Here is a 19212-nt window from a genome sequence, read left to right as displayed (position 1 = left end):
GACTCTCTACGTGACTATACTGATTCTGATTCTATTGCTACTACCGATGATTCACTTTGTTCTATCAAAAATATTGGTGATTTATCTCTCATATCATCTATCATCTACTGGTTCTTCTATTTTGATAAATAATGTTTATTATGTGCCTAACATGAAGAAAAATTTGATTTTTATTTCATAAATCATGGACAAAGAATATTCTATTTTATTTGGACTTAACACTGTGGAGATTTATGCTAATATTAAGGCTTCTGAAAATGATCCGATTGGAAAGAAGGAAGATTTTCTTCAATTTGCTCAACTCGAATCTCTAAAAAGAAAACTAGAAAAAGATTGAGGAATCTCCAAATTAGGGCTTTAAGTCTCTTTTTTTTTATTGATGTTTACAAAAATGAGGTACATAGCCTTTATTTAGAGGTTTACCCTAATATAATTTGGATCAAATTTCTCTTTCTTAGTAAGACTTTTTTTCTTAAATAGACATCTCCAGTAAAAAGAAGCTAAAAATCTTAAGGAGGTAGATCTCGACTTCTACATCAACTCGCCTTTTGTCGCCTCGCCGAATTTTTATCAAATAGAGAGTTACGCTTGGTCAAAGTCTTACCTAGAAAAAAATTGATTTGACCATTCTGTTTTGGGGCATAAATGATAGAATTTTGGCCTGATTCAACCTCCTATGGCCCAAAATTGTAGATCTCGAAAAGACATCTAAATTTAAAAGAAAAGATTATCTCAATCGGACATTATATGATCAAATTACGGCCTCGTAAAGTTTGACCCCAACTCGGCTTTCTGATGTCACTGATCTCACTCCTGAACCTTGTCCAGCCCTGCTTGTAGTGGCCAAATAAATCCACATCGAGTTTGGTGATCCTCCTGAATACTCATAGTGGCCAAAATATTCTACATCAAGTTTGGTGATCCCCTTGGATACTCGTAGTGACCAAAGTGATCCACATCGAGTTTGGTGATCATTCAGAATACTCATAGTAGTCAAAATATTTCACATCAAGTTGGTAATCCCCTTAGATACTCGTAGTGTCCAAAATAATCTGTGTCGAGTTTGGCGATCCTTTCGAATACTCATAGTAGCCAAAGTGGTTCACATTGAGTTCGATGATCCTCCTAGATTGGAGCTCTCCTTGTTTAGGTGATCTAGCTTCTGCTAAATCAAAACTAGAGGTGGGGAAACATCTGTTTTCCCGTCTCATGGTTAAACCACCTGGCTTTGCTTGGAGATGGCTTCCGATTGGGTTCTTCTTCACTCTCAAGTCTCAGCAAAGTACTTGCTCTACTCCTGCATCTGGACTTCATGGTAGCGATGCTCCTTGTCGCCTTTCCTCGTCGATGATGACTATGGCAACTTCTTGATCTTAGTAGATCAATCAATAGAACCAAAAAACGAGAGCTTGGCCTCTTATAAGTAGTATGAGATTTTCGTACCATCATAGCAAACTTGTTGTAGGCATTAACAAGTTGCTTTGTTTGGGCAGTAATTATAAGGCCTACGTTTTTTTGTGTTTTGGAGGCGTTGAACATAAACTCCTTTCTGTCCTTCACAAACCGATATTTCTTCAGATGTTGGTAAAAGACTGCACCTCAATCCCAAAGGTATAGGCTCCCAAGGATAATCTGGCAAATATCCAAAAGAACTACTTCGCAAGTTATCCCATCAATATACCTCTCAATTATAGCAAATTTGAAGGTACATTCTTTGTAATCATCAATTCGACATCCTTCTAAATCCAACTAAGAGGGTAGGGACGTGGATGAGGCTTAGTCTGCAATCCCAGCTTATGAACCAAATTTTCAGAGATGAGGTTATTCTAGCTTTCAAGATATACAATAGCCTCAATGATGCTTTGCTTTACCTGAATCTTCAAACGAAAGAGTTTATCTCACACCTCTAAATCTTCTTCAGTAGCTATCTCAGTTTTCTCGCCATCAGGTTCAATTTGAAATCTGCTTGTTCAAGCTCAGGCAGCTCCTCAACTTGTACAGTATTGGAAACTACATTTTCCTTATTTTTAGAATTCTCATCCTTATGCGTCTTCCTCTTTGGCCGTAGCTTGGGGTGAAGTTTCCTTGTGTGTCCACGGAGGTTACAATGATCACAATAAATTTTCTGAGTCGTGTTGGCATGCTTCTTTCCTTGCTCCCTCTCTTGACATAGATTTCTTTCCTTTTTTGGAACTTGTTGCCCATTTTACCTTCTCTAGGCTGATTTTTCCCTTTAATCCCTATACCCTTCATGTTGGCTTCACTGATGTCTTCAACTTTGAAGAGTTTCAGTTCCTTTCAGATGCACTCATGGAGACCTTCGATGTATTTTATGAAAACTGCATAATCCTGCATAATCATCGATGGAGATTCCAAGGGAGATTGCTTGCTTGTGGAACTCGGTGATGTAGTCCTGGACAGACTGATCATACTTCTATTGTAGGTATGGCCACTTGATCCATCGATCCTGCTCATGGTCGATTGGGTAGAACTGCTTCTTGATTAAGCTCTTGAGTTTATTCCATGTCAAATTTGAAACATCGTTGTTCGTCATGTACATATTTCACCTAGTAAAAAGCTTGAGACGGGCGATATCTTCACCAAAAGGATACGGTCGAATGATTTACACAGCAAGCTCGGCGTTGTCAGTATGGACTTTGCAATGAGGGTAAGTGTTGAGAATCATTGCTTATTCTTATTCTTTAGTAGTGTCAAGTCATATCTTTTAGTGGGTGATAGTTATCCTTATCCTTTAGTAGCGATCAAGTCTTATCTTTTAATGGGTGTTAATTTCTGAATTTGAATAGGAATCAAACATCCCACCCATTGATGCTCTATTTAAAGGGACCATTAGTATCTCCTTTAGTGTGGCATGAGAAATGAGAGAAAAGAAGAGAATGAGAATTGTCCTTCCTGGTGAAGAGTGAGAGGGAGCCTTTCCGTATGTCTTATTTTTTTAATAAAGTATTTTTTCTCTCTCCTAATTAGTTTTCTTCTAACATCTCTTTTCTATTTTTTGTTTGGTGTTTGTTCTAATCTTAGGCTGGCACAGTCGATCTATTCCGCGTAGTGTGCCATTTTACTAAGTATTAGTCAGTTTATTAAATGGCTACTTCAAAATTTTCCTGAAGCTCCTTATTAACCACTTAAATCTTGTGATCTCATATTTGGTTTCTGATGCACAGAGTGCCTTCATCAAGGATCAGTAAATTCTTGATTCATTTGCTTGTGCTGAGAAGATCTTGATGGGCTTTTGTCACTTGCAATGCATGTTATTGATGATCACAGCCATGAAAGGTGGGGAAGTTATTTTTCCACCGGTTAGTAAACTAAATATTTTTATTTTGTTCCTAAAATACCACTAGCCTTATATTATTATTATTATTATTATCATCATTATTATTATATATAGATATACATATTTAGATGTAATAGATGCAGAAGTTATATTTTATTAACATGGTTTTCAGTACACAATTTATTTGACTAATATATTGCCACAAACAAAGGTGAACCTGGGCTTCGTTGCTTAATGAATGTATTTTTTTGATGAAAGCGGAGGCGTGAAGCCACCCAATTTTACTGAGTAAAAGGATGACTATTTCGCTATTATTTTTTATGAATGTCGAGAGAGCGAAATAACGACAAAAGATACTATTGTTTTGCTATATGATTTTGCTATGAACTTTACTCCTATTGCTAATATGAGTAACCGAACCTTTTATAGTAGCCCTATAGGATTATTGCTGCCCTGCTATTTCATATGAATCTGATTCATTTTGTCTTGTATTTTATGTATATATACTAGAGAAATAACTCAAAAATAAGGTTTTTTTTAATGAAAAAGAGGCTTGACCACCCAGATTTATTGAAACTAAATTGTGTTGTCTGTGTGTATTGTGAATTTGTAAAATAAATTAAATAATAAATATATGAATAAATAAATCTGACCTCAAATGAAGATTCAACTATGTTAGATCAAGGCTAGTGTTTGACACTATGTCCTTAAGACAGATTTCGCCCTCCACACAGGTGCTTTGGATCTCGTGAGCGTCTGCCTCCCAGGATACAATGATCTTCACAAACAAAAGGAGCACACCAATTTGTTTGTACGGCGAACCAAAAACTGAGTTTTTGTACTCTCTTTGAATGAACTCACTTATGCTCTCTAAGAATTCTAGAATGAGAGAACTAGATGAATTGGAAAAATTCCATTTGTAGAATGGTTGGAAGAAGGCTCTGTTTATAGAGTTCATGGTGACTTTTCAGAATAGACACCAAGTGAAGAGACATGTCTTTTCTATTCAAATGAATAGACACATCCCTATGAATAGTTATATCTTTCATGCTAATAGTCATGTCTTTTAAATGAAAAGATGCATCCACACAATGATGCAATGAAAAGATGCATCCATACAAAGATGCAATGAAAAGATGCAACTCTTTTGAAGAGACATACCTCTTCTAAAAAGCACCCTTTTCAAGTGGGTCATTTTGCAGCCTATTTTTTCATTCACCTATTATAGTCTAACAATCCCCCACATGAATAGAAAATTGGCTGAATGCATGTAAATGTTAATGCAGACACTTAAGAGAGTACATTGCGAAAAGATTCTGCATCGAGATAGGTAGCTTTTGGCCTTAAACCTTCTCTAGTGAAAGGCTATCGGATTTACTGGCTAAATAGTGAACAAGATGTCTTGAACTATTCAGCTGATTAAGTAAATCGAATCAAATAGACTTCACAAAGTCTCTTTTCTAACACAGTTAGTTCTCATGATTGTGTTCATTTTGGCCCTGAACAACTCCTGGTATTCATGAGTGCTCTAGAGAATTCAGCCTTATAAAAATTCTCATAGAAGCGGCCCCTTCACACTCATATAGGTGACTCTTATTAGGAATATCCTGCTATATCCCACTTAGATTTTCAAGATATAAGAGTTCATTAAAAGCGAAGCTTACCCTTAATTATAAACGCTGCAGGCAGCACTAGTTAATCTTAGGAATAGGTTGGAGATTTTGTCTCCCTAGTGCTTATGTTAAGCCACACATAATTTGGTTGTCCCTTTGAACCTAGATCTTGGGATCTCCAGTCAACTAGGTTGGGTTGCCATTATGATGACTCTTTAATTTTAGGCTTTAATCCCATTCCCCTCGATGTGCAATTTACTTGCTCTCTAGTTAAACCTTTAGTAAGCGGATCCGCAAGATTCTCTTTAGACTTTATATAGTCTATCGATATAATTCCATTTGAGAACAATTGTCTTATGGTATTATGTCTTCGACGGATATGTCGAGATTTACCATTATACATATTACTCTGTGCCCTTCCTATTGCTGATTGGCTATCACAATGTATACATATTGCTGGCACAGGTTTTGGCCATATTGGAATATCCTCTAGAAAATATCGAAGCCACTCTGCTTCTTCTCCTGCTTTATCTAAAGCAATGAATTCAGATTCCATTGTGGATCTTGCAATACATGTTTGCTTAGAAGATTTCCAAGACACGGCACCACCACCAAGTGTAAATACATAACCACTTGTGGATTTTGTATCTTTGGTATCAGATATCCAGTTTGCATCACTGTATCCCTCAAGTACAGCTGGATATCTTGTATAGTGCAAACCAAAGTTTAGAGTGTATCTCAAATATCTAAGCACTCTGATAATTGCCTTCCAATGATCAACTCCAGGATTACTCGTATATCTACTCAATTTGCTAACTGAGTATGCTATATCAGGTCTAGTGCAATTCATGACATACATTAGACTACCAATTATACGAGAGTATTCCACTTGAGAAATGCACTCTCCAGTATTTTTGGCTAAATGAAGATTTATGTCAACAGGTGTTCTAGCTACATTGTTATCTTCTTTGTTGAACTTTTCAAGTATTTTCTCAATGTAGTGAGATTGAGATAATATAAGTCCATCAGATGTTTTAGAAATCTTAATTCCTAATATAACATCTACAACACCTAAATCCTTCATGTCAAACTTACTGGATAGCATTCTCTTAGTAGTTTTAATGATTTCATTATTACTACCCAGAATGATCATATCATCCACATAGAGGCAAACAATGACATAGGCTTGGCTATCATTTTTGACATAAACACATTTATCACATTCATTGATTTTAAATCCATTTGTGATCATGTGTTTGTCAAATTTCTCATGCCATTGCTTAGGTGCTTGTTTTAATCCATACAGGGATTTAACAAGTTTGCACACTTTCTTTTCTTGTCCTGGAACAATGGTACCTTCAGGTTGTTCCATATAAATCTTCTCATTTAAATCACCATTTAGAAAAGCTGTTTTAACATCCATTTGATGTATTTCAAGGTTATACAATGCTGCAATAGCAATTACCATACGAATGAATGTTATTCTCGTAACAGGCGAGTAGGTATCGAAATAATCAATACCTTCCTTTTGCTTGTAACCCTTTGCCACAAGTCTAGCCTTGTATTTATCAATTGATCCATCAGCTTTCATTTTTCTCTTGAAAATCCATTTACTACCCAAAGGTTTACTTCCAGGTGGAAGATCTACCAATTCCCAGGTGTGATTTTGCATAATGGATTCAATTTCACTATTAACAGCTTCTTTCCAAAAAGGTGCTTCAGGAGTGGACATTGCTTCTTTGAAGCTTTGAGGCTCATTTTCTAATAAATATGTTAGAAAATCGGGACCAAATGACTTTGCAGTCTTTGCCCTCTTACTGCGTCTAATTTCATTGCCTCTTTCTTTTTCAATGGACTCATGATCCATATCGCTAGTTGCAACATCATAAGTTCTTTTATGAGAACTTGTATCACTTATATTTTTGCATGGAAAAATATTCTCAAAAATGATGCATTTCTAGATTCAATAATTGTATTGACATGTATTTCAGAAATATTAGATTTATGCACAAGAAATCTATAAGCACTACTATTATTTGCATATCCAATAAATATGCAATCAATGGTTTTAGGTCCTATTTTGCTCTTTTTGGGAGTAGGAACTAATACCTTAGCCAAACACCCCCACACTTTTAAATATTTGTAGGAAGGTCTTCTACGTTTGTTTTCTTATGGGGTAACTTATTGAGTATGTAATTTGCAGAAAACAAAGCTTCCCCCCACAAATTCTGAGGTAATCCTGAACTTATCAACATAGCATTCATCATCTCTTTTAGAGTTCTATTCTTTCTTTCAGCAACACCGTTTTGCTGAGGTGAATAAGGCGCAGTAGTTTGGTGAATAATGCCATGTTCTTGACAGAACTTATTAAGCGGTGCATCATATTCACCACCTCTATCACTTCTAATTGCCTTAATTCTTTTGCTAAGTTGATTTTCAACTTCATCCTTATATTGGACAAACATATCTAATGCCTCATCTTTGCTTCTAAGTAAATACACATAGCAGTACCTTGTGCAATCATCAATAAAAGTAATAAAATACTTTTTTCCTCCTCTAGTTTGAACATTTTTCAAATCACATATGTCAGTATGTATCAATTCTAAAGGTTCAGTACTTCTTTCAATTGAATGAAAAGAGGATCTTGTTAGTTTTGATTCTATACAAGTCTCACATTTATTACTAGTATTAATATCAAATTTAGGCAATAAATCTAAACTTACCAATCTACGCATAGTATCAAAGTTAACATGTCCTAATCTACCATGCCACACATTTGAGGACTCAATAATATAAGCAGAAGATAAATTCTTATTATTAATAGATGGTACAATAGTCATTACATTCATCTTAAAGAGCCCTTCGCTCATGTACCCTTTGCCTAAATAAATTCCACTTTTAGTGAGTACAAATTTGTCAGACTCAAAAACCAACTTAAAGCCATTTTTGCTCAACAATGACCCAGACACGAGGTTCTTTCTAATATCAGGCACGTGCAGCACTTCGTTTAGAGTAAGTTCTTTTTCCGAAGTCATCTTCAATATAACCTTGCCCTTGCCTTCAACTTTTGAAGTGGCAGAATTACCCATGAATAGTTTTTCACCACTAACTGTTTCATAGGAGGTGAACATGTTCTTATCAGAACATATGTGTCGAGTAGCCCCAGTGTCTACCCACCATGTCTTGGTATTGGAAACCAAATTTGCTTCAGATATGACAGCAGAAAAATTTAATTCTGCAACATTCGAAGCTAGCTTATCCACCTCGGTTATATTAGCTTGTGGAGATTTTATCTTGAAATTCTCGTGTGCCTTTCGGTAGCGACAATCCTTAGCACGATGGCCGGGTTTGTTGCACACATAGCAATTTCCCTTGAATCTCTTTCCGTTGCCACTCTTGGTATCTTGTTGATCATTATTCTTTCTTTTTCTTTTGTTGGTCTTTTGTCCCTCTTCCACCACATGAGCCTTGGACTCCATGAAATGGTTTCCAACCTTTTTCTCAGAATTTCGATTGTCTTCTTCAATTCTCAATCTAACAATCAAGTCTTCAAGTTTCATCTCCTTGCGCTTATGCTTGAGATAATTTTTGAAATCCTTCCAAAGTGGTGGTAATTTTTCAATAATTGCAGCCACTTGAAAAGATTCACTTAGTATCATCCCTTCAGCATGAATGTCATGGATGATCACTTGGAGATCTTGAACTTGACTTATGACATCCTTGGAGTCGACCATTTTGTAGTCTAAGAATTTGCCCACAACGAACTTCTTTGTTCCAACATCTTCCGTTTTGTACTTCTTGTCCAAGGATTCCCATAGTTCCTTTGCCGACTTGAGAGGACTATACACATTATATAATGTGTTGTCCAATCCATTGAGAATGTAGTTTTTACATAGAAAGTCAGAATGCTTCCATGCTTCTACAGCAGCCATAGTTTGAGCACTCTCTTCACCCTCGGCAAGAATAGGAGCCTCTTCACGAAGAACCTTCACAAGATTCAACGTTGTGAGATAGAACAACATTTTTTGTTGCCATCTTTTGAAATCGTTCCCATTGAACTTTTCGGGCTTCTCTCCATGGCTCACATATGAGGCAATGGGAATGGCGGTAGGCACCACATTGCTTGAACTTAAAGCCATCTCTAATTACTAAATAAATGAATAATCTCAAATTAGAATGAGTAATATCAAAATTTAGTTTGTCAAGTGAATGCAAACCAACAATGAACAAATTTTGCAAACAGAATTAAAAAGTGTATATATAAAACTATTTGCAAAAAATTAAATAAATACAAAATCACAATATACACAATATAAAAAGTGAAAATCTGTCTTAAGATTGTTGTCTGTGTGTATTGTGAATTTGTAAAATAAATTAAATAATAAATATATGAATAAATAAATCTGACCTCAAATGAAGATTCAACTATGTTAGATCAAGGCTAGTGTTTGACACTATGTCCTTAAGACAGATTTCGCCCTCCACACAGGTGCTTTGGATCTCGTGAGCGTCTGCCTCCCAGGATACAATGATCTTCACAAACAAAAGGAGCACACCAATTTGTTTGTACGGCGAACCAAAAACTGAGTTTTTGTACTCTCTTTGAATGAACTCACTTATGCTCTCTAAGAATTCTAGAATGAGAGAACTAGATGAATTGGAAAAATTCCATTTGTAGAATGGTTGGAAGAAGGCTCTATTTATAGAGTTCATGGTGACTTTTCAGAATAGACACCAAGTGAAGAGACATGTCTTTTCTATTCAAATGAATAGACACATCCCTATGAATAGTTATATCTTTCATGCTAATAGTCATGTCTTTTAAATGAAAAGATGCATCCACACAAAGATGCAATGAAAAGATGCATCCATACAAAGATGCAATGAAAAGATGCAACTCTTTTGAAGAGACATACCTCTTCTAAAAAGCACCCTTTTCAAGTGGGTCATTTTGCAGCCTATTTTTTCATTCACCTATTATAGTCTAACAAATTGTTTACGATGACAAAGCTGAAAGCGATTTCAATCAAAAAAAGACAAAGCTGAAAGGGATGAGGAAAGGAATATACAGGGAAGTCGATAGAATTCAGAAACAAAAGAAAAGTAGGAAAGCATGCAGCTGAAATTTCTTTCTACTAGCTGCAACAATCTAGGACTTCACTTAGAAAAGCTAGCCAAAAAATATTAGGATTCATTTGGTCTTGTACAAGAACCCAAAATCTACTAGTACATAGGCAATATGGGACTAAATACATGTCCGCACGGATCCTCACATACTTTCTCCATTTAAATTTTGGCGTCGTTGCTAGGCTAAAGATCCATACCCATGCAAATGTATTCACAAGTACTATAAATTCAATCATAAACACAATGATCGACCAGTGCTCTGCCCTAATAGGCCTGTGCTACAGTATCCCTAATCTACATGGGACATGGATTGGATTCGCTCTGATACTATCATAACAATATAGGACCTCATCCAAAAAGGCTAGCTAGAAGGTATTTTTGGATTAATTCGCTCTATATAACTATCCAAGATCTACCTAATGCATAACCGAGGTAAGATTAGACACGCACCTGCACATTTGGATCCTCACAATGATGAGTATGGGACTTCGAAAAGACTTGCAAGCAGCTAACTGGTAGAACTGAGGGAAGGAAGACACTAGTATGCAGCTGGAACTTCTCTTGAAACTTGAGGCTTACGGTCCAATTCGCTGCTGAACTTGTGTGAAAACCATGATTTGTGACCATCTGACCAGGGAAACACTTCAAATTCCTTTGTTGAAATACTCTCTGAAACTTTCAGTGAGAAATCTGAAATACGAACATTTGAAACTTGAAATCTGTACATTTGAAGTATTCTCTGAACATTCCCTAAAACCAACCAATATGTCTCTGAAACAACGTAAAAACTATGAAATCTGAACATCTGTAACTTGAAGCCTTTGTCATCACAAAGGCCTTTGAGGGGAGCAGTCATTAGTCTTCTGAAGGGTGTGCTGGAACATCTGTAACTTGAAATCGAAACATGAAAGAAACTGATTGGTTGTTGAGCAGTGACAAATAGGACTCAAATATTAGGCGGAGAGCTCGGAGTGTCCCTGATTTTACTCCAGATCTTCCCAAATCCTGGTAAGAGCTTTTGATTGCACAAAAGTGACCATTCATTGAAGAAGTGCAGACCAGCAAAAGCAAAATAAGCAATAGAGGCATGCTTGCTTAGAAAAATTCTAGCGTAGCTTTCTTTCCAGCAAACCCATGCAATGGCCACCAGAATCATAAGAATCATACGCTGAAATGGTCCGGAGACGGAGGACCATGCAGAAATCACAACATCCAAATCTCTCAAATTTCAATCGATTGCATTATAGAATGCAGACTTACAACATGCATGCTTCTCTTGCATAGCATCTCATGCTAGTGTGCTTACAAAAAGATATAATTAACTCACTGATATGATTAACTCAAATATTTGCAGATGATTTTTTTACGTGAAGAACAAGAAAACTAAAACCAATGATAAATAGCCTAAGAAGTTACCATTATATTTTTTTTTCTTGGAGTTGCTTCTACATTTAAATGAGAGCTCTTCGGAAGGCGCTTTCATCAAAATACTTCACTATTTGGAGTACAAAATGCTAGATTTTGATAAGAAAGCCAAGAAGTACGCATAAGATGGGAGTTCTATAAAGTGCTTTACTACCTCCTTGAGTCAAGAAGAGCTAGGCAGAAAAAATTAGGATGCAAAACTACATAAGAACTCTAATGAACGCAGTCTGTCATGTCATGCCCCCGACCCAAGTTCATGAGTCGGAGGTCGCGGCAACCGCCGTGTACTCATAAGAAACTCCTCCCACAAGCATGCAAGGCATCTCATTATAATATTATAAAAAAGCAACGGAATAAATTTAAATAATTATAAGCCATAATTCAATTAACTACCTAATCGAACTAACAAATAATATTTAAAAGTTTTACATTAATTAAACCTAAAATAATAGCTGATAAAAAGATTATAATAACACTAAAACTAAACTATGTATATATTATTGAATCTCACTTCTAGTCTCACTTCTACAGTAGAACCCGCATCCAAAACTAAGTATATGCATCTGTGAAAAAAAAGAAAGTATAATGAGCTCGACAGCCCAATAAGTAATGAATACCTTATCTAGATAATTTATGTAATAACATAATATATAAATATAAATTACAATGAACCAATACAAAGACATAATCAATTCTATTTCAAGCATAAATGTTGTAAAACCAATGTCTTTCAAATATTCATCTACAAAATCACAATTTCGAATCGAAACAAATTATATTCAACTCAACAACCTTTACGATGGCCACACTTATACCTTGTAGCTAGGACAGAAATAGAACTACACTTATACTCTACTGAGTGGGCCAAAATACTATACTTATATCGTGTGGAGTGGGTCCAAATACCACATTTATACCCTGTGGCGGGACCAAAAGTAGACTCAATGAGCTTAATACTAATCAAAGTGCTAATGCATAATCCCCAATTGACAAGGTTCGGTACATAGTCAAGCTGAGAGTTCAATCTAAAATTAGATTTTATAAAAAATAATAATGATTAATTTAAAAATAAAAATTCTAAGTCTCCATACCCTCGTGGGCTAACCAAATGGCAATGCCTGATATTTCGATTGGTCCGATCAAGGTAAAATTCATCTGATCATGCTCAGATTAGGTTATAAGTGGTTCAATAGAGATTAGGGGTGACTAATTCTAACAGTGTCTAGGTGTGGTTCAATAGAGATCATGGGTGATTAATTCTAACAGTGTCTAGGAAGGACCAAGGTGAGGGCTGCCACACCGTCCGACGACCATGGATCAGGGCCCTTCACCAAGGTTGATCCAAAATCACTAAGAGAAGTACCTTATTGAATCTAATATCTCTCTCGAGAGAGAGAGAGAGTGGAGAGAAAAAATTCAGGTAGAGAGAGAAATAAGAAAGAGAAAGGATGGGGAAGAAAAAGAAAAGAGCGAGAAAGGGAGAGAATAGAGTCTCTCTCTCTTTAGCCAAGGAAGAGAAAAAGGGAGAGAGAAAGGGTGGCTACGGTGGTGCCTAGGGTTGGGGGACCCATGACCATCCAATGTGGACGACGACGGATGAAAATCGGATGTCGGCGGCGAGGGAAACCCAGCTAAAATAGGGGTTTCACCCCCTTAACTCGAGAAATCAAGACATTCCAACAGTCGAAACTCCAACCATCACTTCTAATCGCTGCGGAAAATCGAGGGAAGACTCCGGCGACAAGTGTTGGCAGCGGAACCAATCGGAAATAAAAAAAGTTTGGCCAATCAAAATAGAAAAAAAAGAGCTTTACCTTTTTCAACCAAAATCTGACGATCATCAGCCATCATTGGGGCTCCAAAGAGTCCGAAAGAAAGAGGAGAAGAGTAGATCAAAGGTGGTTGGGTTCTTACCTAGTTTTTGGTGGCATTCGGCCTGTGCCGACAGCATGATGGATAATCAACGTTCAAAAAGAAAATCAAGAGAAAACTCTGATGATGTGAAATCTCCGGTGGAATGATAGAAGGACCGAGAAGAGCCTCTAGAGACTCAGTGGTGATTGGAATATGGCCTAGACTCAGATTCACAAGTGCAAGTGCATGTCGTCAATAGTCTAGTACAATAGTCAAAGGTCATCCCGTTCATATTTAATTTCTGTCGTCTAGTACAATAGTCTCCAGTCTACATTGCGCCTTCAGACCTTGCACTGGTTTCTTTCTCACACGCGGATCTTCATTGGAATTGTCGTGCATGCTTGACCAGGCTCTCTCGGCCCTTTAGACGATCAATGGTCAGTCAATGGCCATCTGTTAGTTCGATGCAGCCTCCGGCCTTGATCACAAGGAGATGCGTAAAAAAGAAAAAGTTTTATACCCCCATGCATCTCTCATAATTTTATTTTGTAAATATTATTATATCAGATTCGATGAGTATTCATCTAGCTTTTCCAAGAAAAAATTATTAATTAAATTAATTTTATTACAAATCAGTCCAACCAAAAAGCAACTCATATGATAATAATTATTTGTTATTTTTTTATATAATAGCAACATATGCTAGAACAAATTTAAATTATTTTTTGATATGCAAATTTATTAACCGCGGAAAATAGGTACGGTCCAACAAATAATTTCTAGATACGTTGCTTCCTCCCTTCCCACCAAAGCTAACATTATATTACGTCATCCCATCGACCTTCATCACCATAAGCAATTTATAATAGCCCATACCCCACCAAATTTTCATGCTCCCATCATTTATTATAACCATTCACTACTCCCCGTACCCCTCCTGACTCCCTTAAGTTATCTCCAGGGATGGCACTCCCTGTCTCCAAACTCCCTCCATCCTTCAACCCCCTCTCCCACCAACCTTGTCCTCCTCCCCCAAGACAGCCCCTCATCCTGTCTCTCTTCCCTTCCCGGCCCTCTCCAACTCCAATCCTGAGAACACTAAGAACCAACAACCCGCCATCATTATCATCAAAGACTCGTTTGCCATTAGCCACCAAGGATGATTCCTCGTGTTCCAACATCACTGAGCTGGAAGCCGAGGAAGAAGAGGAGCTCTTTCGAAGCCCCCTCCGTCCTCCAGGCGACGGCCGGCTCGCGGACCGGTGGCGCGAGATTCACGGCCGGGACGACTGGACCGGTCTGCTGGATCCCATGGACCCTCTCCTCCGCTCCGAGTTGATCCGCTACGGCGAGTTCGCTCAGGCCTGCTACGACGCCTTCGACTACCAGCCCTTCTCCCGCTACTGCGGTAACTGCAGGTACAACCGTCGGCAGTTCTTCGCCAGCCTCGGCATGGACGCCGCCGACTACGAAGTCACCCACTACCTCTACGCCACCTCCAATATAAATTTACCGAATTTCTTCACTACGACCCGGGGATCCAAGACCTGGAGCCAAAAGGCCAACTGGATCGGCTACATCGCGGTGTCGGACGACGCCGCCACCGCCCGTCTCGGCCGACGAGACGTCGTCATCGCGTGGCGGGGCACGGTGACGAGGCTCGAGTGGGTGGCCGACCTCATGGACTTCCTCCGACCAGTGGCGTCGGAGGGGATCCCCTGCCCTGACCCGGAAGTCAAAGTGGAATCCGGCTTCATTGACCTCTACACCGACAAGGATCCAAGCTGTCGCTTCTGCAAGTACTCAGCTCGCCAACAATTGCTAACGGAGGTGAGACGACTGGTAGAGCAACATACGAAGATGGGTGAGACGGTGAGCATAACGGTGACGGGGCACAGCCTTGGGAGTGCTTTGGCGATGCTGAGCGCGTACGATATAGCGGAGACGGGGCTCGACGTCGGCGTTGACGGCGAGAAGGTGGCGGTGACGGTGTTCTCGTTCTCCGGGCCGAGGGTGGGGAATGGGAAGTTTAAGGAGAGGTTTGAGGGGTTGGGGTTGAAGGCGTTAAGGGTGGTCAACGTGCACGACACGGTGCCAAAGGTGCCGGGGATTCTGGTCAACGAGCACGTGCCGGAGTTGTTGAGGAAGTTAGCGGAAGGGTTGCCATGGAGTTATAGCCACGTGGGGGTGGAGTTGGCTTTAGACCACAAGAGCTCGCCGTTCCTTAAAGACACCGGTGATCGTTCTTGCTTTCATAACCTTGAGGCCCTCTTGCACCTCATCGACGGGTACGTCTCTCTCTCGCATGCACGCACGCGTGTACATATTTGGGGAAGTTACGTGGCCTGACAGTACCCAAGTGCTTGTTATCATTAACGAGACATTAATTTATAATTCTTTTCAGCAAATAGTTTAGTTTAGTCTTCTTAGACAAGATTTTTCTAACAAAAAAATTAGTTCAGATTCCAACTCTCCCATGGCCATGAGAAACAACCAGCTAGGCAACTTCTTTTTTTTTTGTTGTTGTTATTTAACTAGCCGGTTGTTTCTCATGGCAGTGCAAGAGTTGGAATCTGAAACTTTCTTTTGTATGTGTGTGTGTGTGTGTGTGTGTGTGTGTTTATATGATAGTCATAGACTAAGTAAGGCTAAAACTAATGAAAATATTCTAGAAAATATTCTAATGAAAATATTTTTTTTGAAAAAATAGAGATTATCAAGTGTTGGTGGAAAAATGGACCACCCCACAAATGCAATTATAACACCCAAATCCGTCCGCTCTCGAGCTCATCCAAGTGATCGGGCTCTTCCGCTCTCGAGCTCATCAAGTGATCGAGCTCTTCCGCTCTCGAGCTCTTCCAAGTGATCGAGCTCTTCCGCTCTCAAGCTCATCAAGTGATCGGGCTCTTCCGCTCTCGAGCTCATCCAAGTGATCGAGCTCTTCCGCTCTCGAGCTCATCTAAGTGATCGAGCTTATAGGCCGAGCCGAGCACAGAAGGCTGCCGAGCACAGAAGGCCGAGCACAGAAGGCCGAGCACAGAAGGCCGCCGAGCACAGAAGGCCGAGCACAGAAGGCCGAGACCAGAGAGCCGAGACCAGAGAGCCGAGGCCAGAAGGCCAAGACCAGAGAGCGCCGACCAGAAAGGCAACCCCGCCGAGCCCATGCCTTAGCCAAATATCCAATCTCCGCCTAACCCTCCAAAGGATCTGACAACTAAATATATGACTCCACTTCAATCTGCCACCATTCCCAAGTCATTAAGGCACAAGATCTCCGCAGGCATTCGGCACACCCTCAGGCCTCCGATGCACTCAGTCATTAAATGAACACGGCTCAAGATGATCTCCGGATCACTGAACCATCAAAGCGTATGGCTCTTTCTGACCATCGGTTCACTCAGCAATCAATGCACTTGTCATCTACGGACCCCAGGCCCACCACGGCCGGCGGTTCAACCACCCCAACGGGTCCGATCAATCGTGACAGCTCCCTGACAGTGACGGTAACCCATTAATTCGCCTAGTCACATCACAGGTAACCCTGCCACTCTCCCTATAAAAGGGGAGCTTCTCCCTCTAAAAGGGGGGAGGCCTCTTCCTCCCAAGGGGATTTTTTCGGACTTCTACATACAATCCCTCCCTCTTCTCCAAAGTTAAGCCCCTCTCTGACTTAAGCATCGGAGGGCCGGCGCCGAAAAAGCCCGGCCACCGGCTTTTTGCAGGTTCCCCCCCACGGAGGACGCCGCCAGACGACGAACCGCCGTCCGCCGATTCTCTCACCGGAGCTCCTCCTCCTCGGTTCGCGGCGGCCCCCGGGTCCAATTTCCAGCAACATCAACTATGTTAATAGATCTGTGACTGGGTCACCTGAAAAACCGATGGGGGCGAGGACTAAATCCAAATCTATCTATTTATAATTACGTAGACGTAGGTCAACTCAGAAGCGGTCCGTTGTGAATTGAAGCCCCCTCTACATCCACCCATTTATGCTGGGCCTGGGTAGACTTGTGCAGGTTGGCGGGTCCAAGTCAGATTTTATGGAAACCTTTTATATATTCAGCTGATTGGTAGATGTTTTCACATTAGGATAGAAAGAATGGTCATAATGCTTTAAGCTAAATTCAAGAGCTATGGTTGTCTCTCGACAAACATTATTGGTACTTTTATAAATGATGCATATATACACATATAAAATACATATAAAGTACAGAACTGAAAATAAAATGCATATCCTCTCAAAAAGCATTAAAAGGTTATTTGTACAAACTAAAAATATTAATGCCATAAGTTTTTTTTTTTTTTTTTTATGTTTCCTCCCTCCCTCTGCTCGTTTCTTTTTTACAAGATATGGAGAGAGAATGCTACCTCTTTTATTTTCCTTTTAAAATCTTCTTTCTATACCTTTGGATATCGATTCTTTTTGTCCCGTTTCCAGTTTCTCATGAAACAATGGCGAGTTTAGAACTGTGCTCCTCAATAAAACAAAGCCATGTAACTCACATTATTCCAATCCTCTCCGCAAATGTTTTTGTTGTTCGGGATAACGTATAGGTACCACGGGAGTGGCCAGAAGTTTTACCTGGCGAGCAAGAGGGATCCAGCGTTGGTGAACAAGGCGTGCGACTTCCTCAAAGACCACCTCATGGTTCCACCATTCTGGAGGCAGGAGGAGAACAAAGGCATGGTCAGGGCTCATGACGGCCGGTGGGTGCAGCGCGAGAGGCAGAAGATAGAGGACCATGCCCTGGACATACACCATCACCTCCAACGACTGGGTCTGGACAAAGATCATTAATATACGCCATTCAGAATGCTTCAAGGAGCTGCTGGGTTGGCCAAAAATATAATTGTCTACGTTCAGGTGGCATGACTACTACTCGCATGCAAGACAGCCAGAGGACGACTTGGTGCTATATAATGCGTTCGTGAGTCTTGTGTGATTAGGGTTGGAATTGAGCCCGAAGCCTTGGGTTGGGCCGACTTCGGATCAGGCTAGAGGAGTTTGAGCTTAAATATAGAGTCCATATATTTTTCGAACTGAGCTTGGGTATTAGCATTGGTCAAGCGGAGCTCGAGCACAAATGAGATCCAAAATGGAGCGCGAACTCAATTCTAGATCCAGCCCGAACCTAAACTTAAGTACTTGCTTATAAACTACTTAGAAAACAAGAATGTCATTTTCGATTGTATTATCAATTTGTTTTTTTGTTAAACATATTTCTAATTATCAGATGGTTGCTAATATGAAGCTACAGTATTTCATCACAAAAATGTTAAGCTATAGTATAAAAAATTAAAAGATTAAGCTTCAATCAGATTCAGGCCAGCCTAAATTTTAGCCCAAATGGATAACGAAGCCCACAAAAAATTCCCAGCCTGGCTTGGGTAGGGGAGTGGCCCGGGTTGTTTCCAACCCTATATGTGGTCCATGGTTACTTCATGGGAGTTTTTGTGCTCACAAAAAGATTTGTAACGCCACCTTCACAGGGAAGTCTTAGCAAACTAGCATCCTAGATCTCAACCAAGTCCATGACTGCGTGGAGCATGACAAGGCCTTCCTAACATTCACCCATCAGATGGCCAAGATTTTGGAGTATCTAGACAGAGTTGCTCACGTAGAAGCCTTTGAGAGACCATCAAGGAGGACGTTGTGGCCGTTGTGCTTGCCCATGCAAGCAAGAACAAAGGCTCCTAGTTAATGAGGATAAATTCTTTGGGCTGTGCCCTTCAAGCAAAGTGGTCGATGACCTTAGGGTCAAAGAAATCATATCCAGGGAGAGGGGCTACTACCTAGCTATAAGAAATTTGAGTCAGTTTAAGGGTGGTCAACAATTAACAAGTTTAAGATTTGGACCAGTTTGAAGCTGTGAGGGCCTGGTCCATTGACCGGCCCAC

At 39.7% G+C, this 19212-nt stretch overlaps 1 protein-coding gene across 1 annotated transcript; it reads left to right on the top strand.

Moving 5' to 3' along the window:
* The first annotated feature begins 14215 nt into the window (after positions 1-14215).
* On the top strand, positions 14216-18572 carry LOC103716441 (phospholipase A1-Igamma1, chloroplastic-like). Its single transcript, XM_008804432.4, has 2 exons — positions 14216-15605; positions 17869-18572. Exons 1-2 carry the CDS (start codon positions 14281-14283, stop codon positions 18110-18112), a joined length of 1569 nt encoding a protein of 522 aa, XP_008802654.2. The 5' UTR covers positions 14216-14280; the 3' UTR covers positions 18113-18572.
* The last annotated feature ends 640 nt before the right edge of the window (positions 18573-19212 follow it).

This window comes from Phoenix dactylifera, chromosome 13, assembly GCF_009389715.1.
Source record: "Phoenix dactylifera cultivar Barhee BC4 chromosome 13, palm_55x_up_171113_PBpolish2nd_filt_p, whole genome shotgun sequence".
Classification (NCBI taxonomy): domain Eukaryota; kingdom Viridiplantae; phylum Streptophyta; class Magnoliopsida; order Arecales; family Arecaceae; genus Phoenix; species Phoenix dactylifera.
This window is presented reverse-complemented; position numbering and strand designations above follow the sequence as displayed.